The 14,131-nt window shown below is 40.2% G+C and overlaps 1 protein-coding gene across 2 annotated transcripts in view; it reads left to right on the top strand.

Moving 5' to 3' along the window:
* Positions 1–14,131, top strand: part of STK32A (serine/threonine kinase 32A) — a 144,602-nt gene that overhangs the window by 120,841 nt on the left and 9,630 nt on the right. The window contains exons 12-13 of one of the 2 annotated variants that reach the window (XM_040453509.1): positions 8,224–8,288; positions 8,629–12,167. The exons of the other annotated variant lie outside the window; for it this stretch is intronic. Coding sequence (XP_040309443.1) covers positions 8,224–8,288; positions 8,629–8,722 — 159 coding nt within the window. The 3' untranslated portion in view covers positions 8,723–12,167. Of the gene's footprint in view, positions 1–8,223; positions 8,289–8,628; positions 12,168–14,131 lie in introns of those variants that run through there. 2 annotated transcript variants of the gene reach the window in all.

Below are 14,131 nucleotides of genomic sequence, written 5' to 3'. Positions count from 1 at the left end.
TCAGGTAATGACCCCAGGATCATGGGATGGAGCCCCACCTTGGGCTCTGCACTGACAGCATGGAGCCTGCTTGGGATTCTCTCTCCCATTCTCTCTGCCCCTCCCCTGTGCTCGCTTGCTCTGTCTCTCTCTCTCTCTCTCAAAATATATAAACAAAGTTAAAAAAAAGAAAGATACTCTGTCTAGTATATCCACTGTTTGGGCTTCCTCAGGGATGATTTCCATCAATTGATTGTGTTCTTCTGAATTGACCCTACTTTCCTGTTTCTTTGCATGCCTTATGGTTTCATTGTCAAACACCTGACATTTGAATATCGTAAGGCAGTATTCTCTCCTTCCATAGGGCTTGCTGTTTTACGATTGTTGAAGGCTATACTTGTCCCTTTTTAAGTAACTTTTACAAACTACTTTTGCAAACACTGTATTCCTTGTCTCATCCCTGCAGTTCCTGTTGTTAGCTTGTGTTTAGCTAATATTTTGACAGAGATTCCCTTGAACACCAGGAGCATTTTTTTAAGTTGCGTTTTTTCTTGATTTGGTGTTTCCTTGGTTAAAAAACCTTTGACTGCGTTCCAAAATTCTGACAAAGTGAGCTCTGACAGTTTCTGCTTGTTTTTTATGTTTCTGTTGATGGGAGCTTGGCACTGCCTACTCTAATTTTTTGTTTTAGTTCCTCCTAATCTTGTACCCTATGTTTAAAAATAAAAATTATTTTGCTTCAAAATAAAGGTTGGTATTCTCCCAAAGAGGAATCAGAAGGATCGTGAATTTCAAAAGAGTACTCTATCTCTACTCTTTGACATCAAGTTTTTAAAAATGTGAGGATCAATCTTAGCCACTCATTACAGTATTACCATGTTCCTTTATTCATTCATTCATTCATTCATTCATTCCATTCATTCATTCAATACATGCATTCAATACATGATTATAAAGTGCCTGCTATGTCAGGAAATGTCTCTGTCTTGCTAGTCATTGCTACCCTTAGATGTACAAAGTGCTCTGGAATTATTTAGGGATCCTAAATGAGGGTCCAGGAAAGGCTTTCCAGAAGAGGAAGCATTTGGTCTGGTTCCTCTAGGTTGAATAGGGGTAGCCAAGCAGAAAACAAAGGATAAGGGCATTTCAGAACTGGTATATCCTGAGAGTATAGATATGCCTTCATTAGTTTAAAAGAAACGAAATGGCAGATGGTTGCCATTGGTAGGAAATACCCATGCTATGTTCAAGAGGCCTGTGCTATTTGCTCACCCTCTGCCCCTTCAACCTCATCCAGAGACATGTCCCAAGGCATCGTATTCCTCCAACCAAATCTCACAAGAATGCCTACCACAGCAACATCAGTGTTTACCTGTATCCCCCCCCGCCCCCACCCAGTCTCCATTTCTGTCCCACTGTAGCTCAAACTCACTGTACTGCTCTAGGAGCTGATTCATCACTGCTTAGGCACCATATTAGAAAAGACTCACGTGTATTGACAAGAAAACCCTACTCAAGCCACAGGCCTGGAAAAGAGGTCAGAAATTCAGTGATCTTTTTAGGGATAATTCATGGTCTCCTACTACTCACTCGGTCTTTAAATCCTGCTTCCCAGCTGGGGAAAAAAAGTTCACAACAAAACCATCGGCTTATCTTCTCCTCATTCCATCCATTTTCTTATTTGCATTTCATCAGAATGGAAATCTTTAACATAATTTTTAGCCCAACGAATTTTATTAATGGAGCCATCATTTCCATTTAAAGATGTACTTTAAATATCCTGCAAACCTGTTAACCTGTTGTTTTATCTGGTCTGTTTGTTTCGGTTAAATTATTTTAAGAGATGCTAGGGAAAGAGAGAGAGATAATTTTCATTATATATATCCTCTGGATATATATATATATCCTAAAAACCTTTATTAAGGGGAAGAGCCCTACATTGCCTATTTTGTGTATAGGAAAATAAAACATTGTAATTTTTTTAATATATTTGATTTTATATGTATTTTATATTTATACAATACATAATACTTGATATATAAATACACATATCTAAATGAATAACTGTATAAATATAAATATATATTTATGTATATACCCACAAAAATAGGTATAACTCTAGTAGAGTTGTTTTGCTTTTGCTTTTTAACTTTTTCATGTGGGAAAAGAGGTGAGGGGAGTCGTGCCACAGATGCCTTCTGAACTTGTAAAGGTAATCTATGCAGATATTTATGTCTTAGGGGAAAGCGATATAAATGTAAATACTATCACCAGGCCAACGTGTTATTCAGTAAGAGTTCCACTCAGCATCGCAGACACGCTAGAGGGTAGGATTTATTTTCACAGGGCTTACTACCAACCCCTTATGTCCAAAAATCTTACAAGAGACTTTTTTAGAAATATCTGCTAGAATATGTTTTTTGTGTTGTTTTTGTTTGTTTTTGTTTTGCCTTAATAATGAAGACCTCTTATCTGTGGCTCTAAGGAAGAGGGAACATTTTCTTCTTTTGTAGACTTCTTTCACAGACTGCTGCGAGGGTCTTTGTGTTTCTAGACTAAGAAGTAGAATTGTCTTAGTACTGAGCAGAAAAGCAGCAGCCTTGAAATGTTCTAAACTTGTAATGAGGATAATAAAGGGGTAGAGTTATCTTGTTAAAAGATGGAATGTGTAACTATCTGTAATGATGGTTTCAACATGTTGAATACTCAATGCTAATACAACTAACAGAGGGGCAGGGTATTGTTGATCTTCAATAGAGTGTTTGAAATCTATTAGAGGGTACACATCCCTTCTTTCAGTGAGAGCTGTCATCTTTTGTGAATACTTCCTGTCATGTCCAGATGAGGCAGTGGCTGTAGTGGTGACTTAGTAAACAGCTATGTGGTTTTTTTGGAGTAATGATTTAACATTAACTTGTGTAATCTTTGTAAGCATTGATGCCTTTATTATATGGATAAAAAATAGGAATAGTAACAGGACACCTTGTAATTGATCTGAGAAGGAAGTAAGATAATGTTAGTAAGGCATAGTACCCACTAACTGGGTTAAGTTGTAGATTTATATAATGCCAAAAGCTTATCATATGACCCCTAGGACTTCTAGGCCCCCGCTATATCAGTGTTTCTCAACCTTAGCATCACATATAACCCATTTGGGAAAACTTCTTTTAGGATACTGGTGTCTGGATCCCACCCAAGATCGGTTACATTTGAATCTGGGAGTGTGGCTTGGTCATCAGTATTGTAAGAAGTTCTTCAGGTTGAGTTAAAAAGTTCTAAGGTTGAGATCCACTGGTATAGAATCCAGGATATGATTAAATAAAGTAAAAGCATTAAATTTTCCCTTTCCTCCTGTTTTCTCATTTATAAAATGGAGTTGATGTTGTTACACCCATTTCATAGACTTCTTCTGAGTCAATTAGTGCATGTAATGATTTGTTATTATGTTTTACTTTTCCATTCTACATCCTGACTCCTAACTTCTTTCTTTCCCACGTTCATACTTTTCTTCATGTCAGATGCCTCTGCTTCTTTGCTTCCAGAATGTTACCTATTTTATCCCTCTCTGCTCATCAACAGCTTTAAAGTATAGAAGTATAGCTCTATAAAGCATAGAACCAAAAAGGTAGACATACTGTGTAGGTGGTCTGCTATTGAGGCAAATGACCTAAGTCCTCTTTTACCATCTGATTTCCACGTGCTCCAAACCCCTCAGATTTTTTTGGGTGCCCCCTCCTTGCATCCTGGTCTGCTTGCAGTTTGTTCTGCTCATCCCTGAGAAGTAAGTTCTAAGAGCTTTAACCAACCTTTCCTTCTCAGCCACTTAAGACAAACATTCATCCCCCCAGTCTGTTCACCTCCCGCTCCTTCCCCTCATTTTCCCCTTTTGGCTACTGTTGTTGAATTGTCCACGTCACTGCACATCTTAAACTTTTTCACCTAAAGCAGAGGAAAGAGAACACGTTAAATGTGAACCCTTCAAGGGCCAGGGGTGGGACTGTTGGGGTCTGCACTGCCGTATCACAAACTCCCCTCTGAGTATCTGTCTTATTATATCTTTAAGTTAAATAGACTTATGTGATAGAGAAAAAAAATTCACATGCATTTCTGCATTTTAGTTGATTACAGTCTTGATTTTTAATATTAAAATATTTTTAAATGTTAATATTTCAAAGTTTTTTAATGTTATATTTTTGTATCATTTTATATGTTCATATATGCATATATCTTTATATATGTGTTTATATATTATATGGAAATATATAGAGAGAAACATATTACATAATATTTACATATATTTTATATTTTATGCATGTTTATATAAATATTTTGTTAATATATAATATATGTATATATAAACATATATAAAATATTGTATATGTTTTATACATATATAACATATATGTGTAAATATTATATAATAATTTATGTATGCCTATGTATTTATATTTTATGTAATACTTTGATACTAAAAAAAAAAATTTGGTCAACTATACTCAAAGAAAAAAAAATCCAACCTAAAAAAAACAAGCTAAACTAGCCAAGGAAAAAAGAGAAAGGACCCAAATCAATAAAATATAAATGAAAGAGGAGACATTACAACTGATAGCACAGAAATGCTAAGGAGCATAGAAAGCCACTATGAACAACTATACACAAACAAACTGGACAACCTAAAGAAATGTTTGTTTGTTTTTTTTTTTTACTAAGGAAAACTCTTAGTAACATACAACCTGCAAATTCTGAATCAGAAAGAAATTAAAGATCTGAACAGACCAATTATTGGTAAGGAAAATGAATCAGTAATCAAAGCTCTTCCACCAAAGAAAAGCCCAGGACAGATACTTTCAGGTGTTAATTTTACTAAACATTTAAAGAAGAATAAACACCAATTCTTCTCAAATTCTTCCAAAAAACCAAAGAGGAGGGGACACCCCTAATCCAATTTTATAATTGGATTACCTGATACCAAAGCATTACCCTGATACCAAAGCCAGAAAAAGACACTAAAAGAAAAGGAAACTCCAGGACAATATCCCTGATGAATACAAACACAAAATTCCTCAATAAAATACAAGCAAACTAAATTCAGAAGTACATTAAAAGGATCATTCACCATGGTCAAGTGGAATATATCCTTAGGATGCATAGATGGTTCAACATATGCAAATCAATAAATGTGAGATATCACATTGAATTGAAAGAGGAAAAATCACATCATCTCAAGAGACACAGAAAAAGGATTTGACAAAATTCTACATCTGTTCGTGATAAAAACTCATAGCAAATTAGGTATCAAGGGAACATATCTCAACTTAATACAGCCATAAATGACTAGGCCACAGCTAACATCAGACTCAGTGGTGAGATATTGAAAGCTTTTCTTCTAAGATCAGGAACAAGTCATGGGTGCCCACTCTCATCACTCCTATTCAACATAGCACAGAAGTGCTAGCCAGAGCAATCAAGCAACAAAAAGGTGTAAAAGCCATCAAAATTGGAAAGGAAGAAGTAAAATTGCCTATTTGCAGATGACGTGATTTTATATACAGAAAATTGTAAAGACTTCACCAAGAAACTGTTAGATCTAATCAATAAATTCAGTAAAATCGCAGGATACAAAATTAACATACAGTAGCATTTCTATACCCTATCGGTGAATTATCTGAAAAAAAAAATCAATCCCATTTATTTCAGCATCAACAAGCAATAAAATACTTAAAGAATGAATTTAACCAAGGAGGTGAAAGATGTTTACACTGAAAACCATAAGACACTGATGAAAGAAATTAAAGACAACACAAATAAATGGAAAGGAATCCTGTGTTCATGGAATGGAAGAATTAGCATTATTAAATGTCCATACTACCCAAAGCCATCTAAAGATTCAATGCAATTGCTATCAAAATTCCAATGGGATTTGTACAGAAGTAGAAAAAAAAATCCTATCTATATGGCACCACCAAAGATCCCAAATAGGCAAATCCCAAATATCCAAATATCCCAAATATCCCAAATATCCAAAATATGTAAAACTCCTACAACTCAAAAGCAAAAACAGCAATAAACCCCCCAAATAATCCAATTCAAAAATGGGCAAAGGACCTAACTAGACATTTTTCCAAAGGAGATATATGAAGGCCAAGACGTACACAAAAAAAGGTGCTTGACATTACAAATAATCAGTGAAATGCAAATCAGAACCACAAAAAATTGTCACCACACACACCAAAAAGACAAGAAATACCAAGTTGTGGTAAGGATATGGAGAAAAAGGAACTCTTATACATTGTTAGTGGGTATGTAAATTGTTGCAGCCACTATGGAAAACAGTATGAAGTTTCCTCAAAAAATTAAAAATAGGACTACCATATGATCCAGCAATTCCACTTCTGAGATACATTGAAAGGAAACAAAAATACTGTGTTGAAGAGACATCTACACCCCTGTGTTCACTGCAGCATTGTTTACAATAGCAAAGATAAAGAAACAGCAATGGATGATGTTGTAGTATGCATACACACACACGCGCGCGCGCACACACACACATACACACACACACACACCAGAATATTATTCAGCCTTTAAGAAGAAGGCAATCTTGCCATTTGCAACAACACGGATGGACCTTGAGGGTGTTATGCTAAGTGAAATAAGTCAAACAGAATGACGAATACTATGATTGTATGTGGAATCAATCCAACCAACAACCTCATAGAAAACACACCTTTGGAGTGACCAGAAGCAGGGGGCTGGGGTTTGGGTGATTGGATGAAGGGGGTCAAAAGGTGTAAACTTACAGTTATAAGAAAAATAAGCACCAGGGTTATAATATACAACATGATGACTGTAGCTAAAGTTGCTGTATGATCTATAGAAAAATGTTAAGACAGTAAATCCTAAGAGTTCTTATCACAAGGAAAAACCATTTTCTTCTTTTTTCTTGTTTTAATCTATGTGATGATAGATTTTTCTGAACTTATTGTGGTAATCATTTCACAATATATGAAAATCAAGACATTATGCTGTCCACCTTAAAATGATACAGGGCTATATACCAATTATATCTCAATAAAACTAGGGAAAAGCGAACAACTGTAATAAAGATGCTTCTAAGAATACTATGAACAAGCTGTGTAATAGATATGTGTTTATATAAACATATACAAATTTTTAAATAAAAATCTTGGGGTAAAGCTGCTTCCAAGAAGCTGTATCAGATTATGTTTGTCCCACAGTTTCATGTGCCCCATGACTGACAGTAGAAACCCTCAGGGTTACAAATCCCCCATTTTGAGAACAAGAGTAAGTTTAGCAGAATCTTCTTTCCCTTTGTCTTCCTCCCCTCCCCACTTCTCCAAAATTTCCTCTCCTTTTTGTTTTCCTCTTCTATCACCTAAACATTCACACAGGAAACAAAATTCTCCAGTACATGAAGACTTGAATTTCCTAATTCCTAGATTTAAAAAAAATGAATGAATAAATAAGTATTTTCCCTCAGGGAATATTTTTCCATCAGAAGTAATTTGGAAGTATTTCACTGCAGACTTTTGAAACATTTGATCTGGGTCTGACAGTGCCCTGGATCTGATGATTATCACTGTTTTGAGGTTAAATTTTCTCATTATGATGGAAAACTCATCAAGAGATGTTGAAAGCTGGACAGTACTGAGTCAAAGCAAATGTTTTGCTTGTCTGGTACTCACAAAGAAGATTCTGCTCACTGCACCTGAGATATAATCAACTCTAGTACAGTTGTTGAGGGAATGATTCCACCAGAACTCAATGTGGAGAGATGTTTCCAGGCTATTCATTAAATCCAAGTAGAACCTCCAGACCTTTCATAAGAGAGCCAGGAGATGAATGGCGACTAGGCAACCAGCTCAGTAAACCCTTTTCCCCACCCACTTTGAAGCCATGATTTCTTCATGGGCTAAGTGGCTGAAAGACATCAAGCTCATAAACCATAACCCATGGCTTCCTTGCTGGCTCATTGTGGGGAATGGAGTTGACATGTTTTATCCTTTTGCTGTTTCTTCCTTATTTGCTCCCCTATTACTCTGGTTGGGGTCTCACTCCTGCCACACACTTTCAGATCGCGTTCACTTTGAAGATACACTGGTGTGTCTTAGATTTGAGTCATTCGGTGAAGAGACAGTAGGTTATTGGTTGTTTGAGGGTCCTTGTTGGTCTGCTAACTGCATCTCTCTTCCCCTACCACACCCCCATCTGTTCACCTGGAAGATGTGCCTTCTTCAAGAGCATCTTGAGTCTGTCCAGAAGGAGTTCATAATTTTCAACAGAGAAAAGTAAGTAACCCCTGGTTAAACACCAGCCCAGCAAATGATGGCATGTTTCAGCCAGACTTTACTTGCAAGGCCTTAACATATTTTTTTAACGTTTCTAATTTTTTCTAATTATACACATATCCATAATAGAAAATTTGGAAACTTCAGACACTTTTTTACCCCCTGTATAAGATTTAAAAAATTGCAATGCATAATTTAGCTTAGCATCAGGTTTCCATTTAGGGGAAGGTCCTTGGTTCACAACTCTTTCTAACTTTTTGGTCTTAATTCTATCATTTCAAAGCTTACATCTTTTCTTTTTCATTTCAACAGTAAGCACTGTTTGCTTTTTTCTTTTAAGAGTAAAAAGGGACTTTAACAAAAGACCAGCTAATCTAACCTTGGAACAAACCAAATACCCACAAGAAGAGAATGGCCAGAATAACAGCGTGTGAAATCCTCAACGTCTTCTGCTCTGGACGTGTCCTGCCACCTCGGGCGGGAACTTCTGATCCCCACGCCAGGAATTGCTGACAGTAGTTCTCACCTCTCCACACCTCACACACCTCAGAAAATGTGAATGAATGCCTTGGGGAGGAGGCAACAGGATACAGGGAGTCCTGGGTCTCCTGGGATCTAGTTTCACCTCTAATCAACCGTGTGGCATTGAGCAAGTCACTCAACCGCAGCTTGGGTTTATTCATCTCAGTGAGAGGGTTATTCTAGATGAGCTCTGTCCTGCCTTTTTACTGCTACCATTCTGTTATTCTACACAGCCTTTATTTTTATTTTAAAAAGAATATTTGGATATAGATTTATTTTTCCACATTCTAACTACACTGTGACAAATGGGCAGATGGACATTGGTGGGAGACTGAGTGAGCGAGGCTCTTCGGAGCTAGACAATTTCATAAACAGGTCAGAATCCCCACGTCTGATTGAATAGGAATAAGGAATTCAACAGGGAAGAAATGGATGGGAACTGATTAGAACTAACAGATTTATGAGGGGTTTCTGGTTGTGCTCTGGAGTCCGCACACCATTATCAGCTCACATCAGCTAGCAAGAGCTTACTGGGCGTGTCTTTCCCATTGCCCTGTACAGTGATTTGATGATTGTACAGAAATTGGTGATGATTAGTAAATACTGAGACTATTTACATCATGGAAATGGGAAAATGCTTCAAATCAGGGCTTTTTCCCCCTTCCCGGTAAGCCTGTTGTGAGGTAGTTATTAGCATACTGCTCCCCTTCTTCTAGTAGGTTCCTTGGGAGCTAATTGTCCTCTTAAGATTATCAGAGACCTGTGTCTGGAGAGGACCAGAAAATAATATTGTCATGCTGACAGCACTGTCCACTCTGAGGTACATTGAAGCTGTCCCTTACACGGGGTTGATAGTCTAAGTTAGAATGGAAGGTGAGTTTGGAAGATAGTAAAATTTACACTTGAAAAATCCCTTAAATTACCCACAGCATGGTAGGTATCTTTTCTTAGCAGAGCCCAGTGCAGGGAGTCTCCAGCAATGAAACAAATTGCCATCTTGGGGTTTGTTATGATTGTGTCTTTTGTTTTTGCTCTCATTTTTGGCTAATAATATCAGATGAACCAAAATGTTGAACTAATCATATATGCCTTTATAGACGGAATAATAGAACTGCGGGATGCTCCCACATCCGAGAGGTCTAACGTCACGGAAACGGACTGAAGCACAGCTCACTCCAAGAACGGCAGGCGGAACTGCCTGCTTACAAAATTATTGATGTCTCACTCTTTTTCTTTATGTATTTATTTGCCCAACACGGAGTTTAATTCGCCCACGTGAGATATCCGTGGGACCCAACTGCTCTCTCTCGATACAAAGAAGGTCTCTGCAGAGGACCTCGTTCTGGCACCTGACAGATGCCAGTGGGTAAAGTCAACAAGTGAACAGGCTTAGTGGGGGGCTGTTTGACGCCTTGGCCACTCAGATCATCTAGACCTCGTCCTTACTTAGAGAGAGTAAGGGCCTCGCCAAAACTCCAGGAGGAGGCAACAGGGAAGACGAGACAGAGAGAGTAGGCAGAAGTAACAGATCTGGCACCTGCCACACCAGATAGCCAGGAGGGAAGCAGCACTCGGGCAATTAAACATGGGTAGGAAGCCAGTGCTGGATTCTCATTTGGCATTCAGGATTTTCTCCTCGCGGAGCTAATGCGCCCGCAATTTCTGGCGGAGCCTCTCGACTTTAAGAGCAACCATATTTTTGTTAAGAATTAAAACCAGCTCTTTTGTTCTGTTTCTTTTCTTTTTTTCCTACATTTCCCACATATTATTGGCGCGGTTTTGCTTTTTCTCCAAGCACTATGAAGTACGCACTGGCCCTGACTCCATTTCTAATTTTGTATGAAAAAAACCAACTAGGTGACCAGGTTCTGCTCCAGGCTGGCAACTCCAGGAATATCAGGGGCCACTTGCATGTTTGTCAGCTTCCGTCTTTCACGCATTTTGACCCAAGCCCTGATGTGCTGTGGACGTACCTCTCCGGTCACCTGGTTCGTCCTCCTGTTGGGGCTTGTGCATGTATCATCCCAGAGGAAAGGCTGCGGGAGACACCACAGGTCACTGGGATCAGGAGGCTCTCCCCTGGGAAGGGACCCAACCATTTATGCCGCTTCACATCTGTACCAGTTATAACCGGATAGGAGCCCAAGGCCCCCTCTGTACTTGGAACCCCTAGTTTTTATTTCCGGTGTGCTGCTGCCGTGCCCAAAGCACCTCTGTGAGCATTCAGCAGCCGTGGACACCTCAACTACAGAGCACAGCCTCAGAGCAGTTAGATGCGTTTTCAGGCCCGATCGGGTTACAGACCCTCAATGTGTTTCCAGTTAGAAATGAAAAAGCATTGCATCTGTAAGGCATTAAAATGTCTTCTGTATACACTGATAAAAGCACCTCCCACCACCACACATTTTAAACAGGAAGACAAAAAGTTTCCCCCAAACAAAAGGATGCCTAAATCTGAACCGTCATTGCTTCTTGTTGGTATCAGGTTCTTTGGCTTGATCCCGTAACTTGGGCCAAAAGGGACTGTCCTAACCAGGTGGACCATGTCTCATCTAGAGTCGTGACAACCAAGGCTTAGAAGTTTGGAAAACAAGCCAAGTCTTACATCCCCTTGACTGGTATTCCCAGTCTTTTTCTCCTAACTGCTTTCGCCCTGACCTGTGTGGAGCTCCAGTCTGAGCAGGTATTGAAGACCAGAAGCTTCCTAGTTAGCACTCTTACACTGCAGCAGGGGAGCCCAGCCCACAACCCTGTCTCCATGGGAATTAAATGCTCTGCTAATGGCCAACATCTGTCGTCAATGGCAGCACTGGTTTGGGCTGGGGTCATTGCTAGGGCAGGGACGAATATCATGGAGTACAAAGCACTACGAACTTAATTACAGCAATTTAATTAATTAGTAGTTAAGCTTCCTCTGATCGGAAGAAAGTACTAACCAGGAACGACTAGGCTTTATATCATCATAGCTTTTCTAGATTGAATGGACAAATAAATAATGCTAGTACAGGTAGCAGGAACCAGTGTTTCTGCTTTTGATGATGCCGTAATGGTGAGGCTTTAATTCAACAGGTGAATGAAAAGGCATGCAAAACATAGTGTCTGTTTCAGTATCCCGTTGTGCCTGCTTTGTCCACACAGCATCCTGTTTCCTACCGTCCACCTGTGATAGCTGTTTCTTAGGAGCTCCGTGTGTCTGATTGACATTAAACATTGATGTTTAAAATCCAAACTCCAGTTACCTGTGCTGTTGTAAACAAGCAGCCCTTGGGTGGGAAACACCTGCTTCTGTTGAATGTGGTGTATATATAAATGTGAACGTGCCTCTCTGTGTATTAAAATGTCTTCTGTATACAGTGAGCCATGGATCCTTCTTTGTCAGCTGTGTGTGTAATTGTTTTTCCTAGAGGTAGGGTTGTGGGGGCCCAAAGTCACCTGTTCTTACTTCTGTTTCCCACCATCCTTTACCAGGGACGAGCTGGTATTAGAGATGTTCTAGAACAGTGGAATGCGGCACAGTGTGACTTATTCATATATATAACAACTAAAACCCTGACCCCCTTAGCATTCACCCCTTAGGGAGCACAGCCCAGAATTCCAGATTTTGCCTTTCTCTCACCTTGTCCACCGCCTAAGGACCTTTTCTGTCAGCACTCTGCCTTACTACCCTTTCCATCTTTGCATCGCCCCATTCCACATACCGAAACAGCAGGTGGATATTCTACACCTGGGACAGGGCGGGCGGGTCACAGACAGCTTTGCATTCTTGTGGCCGGAAGCTACTTCCTCCTAGGCCCCCAGAAGCTTAACAGCTAACGGGCCAGCGAGTTCCTCGGGTTTGTCCTTTTCCTTGAGCAAATTCTATGCTCTTGTCAGTGGGCTCTGAACTCCTGCATGCTGAGTGCCCTGTGGTCCAACCATGTCAAGTGTCCTGTTTTGTTCTCAGCAACCACGCACAGGTTGATCTAGAACTCTTGGTCCTGAAGAGTGCCAGCCATAAGTATGTGATTTCATTTCTGTAGACTGCTTTGGGCCTCCCATCCCCCACTTCCTGCTCCTGGTTGGTGTCCCTTTTGTGATGGTCTGATGGTAGCAAAGCGGATTCCAGGGAGTTCTTTGAAACCAGAGGGACCTTTTTCCTCCTGTGCAGTGTTCTCATTCTGCACCTGGTCAGCCCCGAACAGCTCTAGCCCACAGAGGTACAAAAGTCATGGTGTCTATTTCACTAACATTTAAAAAAAAAACCAAAAAACAAAAAACCTGCCAACCCTGCAACCTGAGTTCACTTCAATTAAGCATTGACCATGCCCTATGAGTCCACTCTAACCCTAAGCAGAGCTCAGCTGCTGCTTGGTCATGGGCTGGGAGAGGTATTTCACCAATCCTGAGTGTAAGCTTCAAACTGAGACTTTGACTATGGGTCAAACCGTGACCCTCAAACTGAAACAACCATGTTCTGAGAGTAGCGTTTGATGTTTTCTAAGCTTTGGTGTTAAAAGGTACCGTCACTCTATGTTCCTATACTGACAGCATTGTTCTACCGAATCAAGAGGGGTTCGTGACACATAGAACCAATTAATAAGAAATTATCATTCTCTTACCCCTCCTCCATCTGCCCCACCCACACATAGGCACCTAGCTGAGCAAATCACGTAGGCCCAGCAGGCTTGGGAAACGTACCATGGCCATCTGCTGTTCTTGCCCAAGCGGTATCCGAACCTTCTCCTCCCAGTATCACAAACTGTTTTGTGTGCGTGTGTGTGATTCAGAGCTCACACAGTTCAGGTAGCTCTGGGGCGGGGCACATGACCAGGTGGGATCCATCAGTCCCAGTGTCCTGGCCATAGTGCCTAGTCCCATGGGGAACACATGTCCCAAGCCAGGCCAACCATAATCAGTCTCTTTGGCTGGGATTAGTTAAGGAGCCTCTCTCCTTCTCCTGAAGTCACTAGGCAGACAAAATGAAAACCTGGGGGTGCTGATGGCCAGTTCTGTTCCCACATGCAGAAGCTTTCCTATGAAGGACTAAAGGCAAGCTGGGCTAAGAGATGAAAAGAAACCATGTTCTAGACCCACCTATGCTTGGATCCACCCAAGTCTATCCCTTAAGTTCTCATTACACCAGACTTGAAAATACCCTTTTCAAGGGGCATCAAGGTGGCTCAGTCAGTTGAGTGTCCAACTTTGGCTCAGGTCATATCTCGCGGTGAGTTCCAGCCCCACATCAGGCTCATTGCTGTAAGCGCGGAGCCCGCTTTAGATCCTGTCTCCACCTCTCTCTCTCCCCTCCCCTGCTCGTGCACTCTCTCTCAAAAATAAATAAA

This window comes from Herpailurus yagouaroundi, unplaced genomic scaffold, assembly GCF_014898765.1.
Source record: "Herpailurus yagouaroundi ecotype Mexico unplaced genomic scaffold, PumYag 29, whole genome shotgun sequence".
Taxonomy (NCBI): domain Eukaryota; kingdom Metazoa; phylum Chordata; class Mammalia; order Carnivora; family Felidae; genus Herpailurus; species Herpailurus yagouaroundi.
This window is presented reverse-complemented; position numbering and strand designations above follow the sequence as displayed.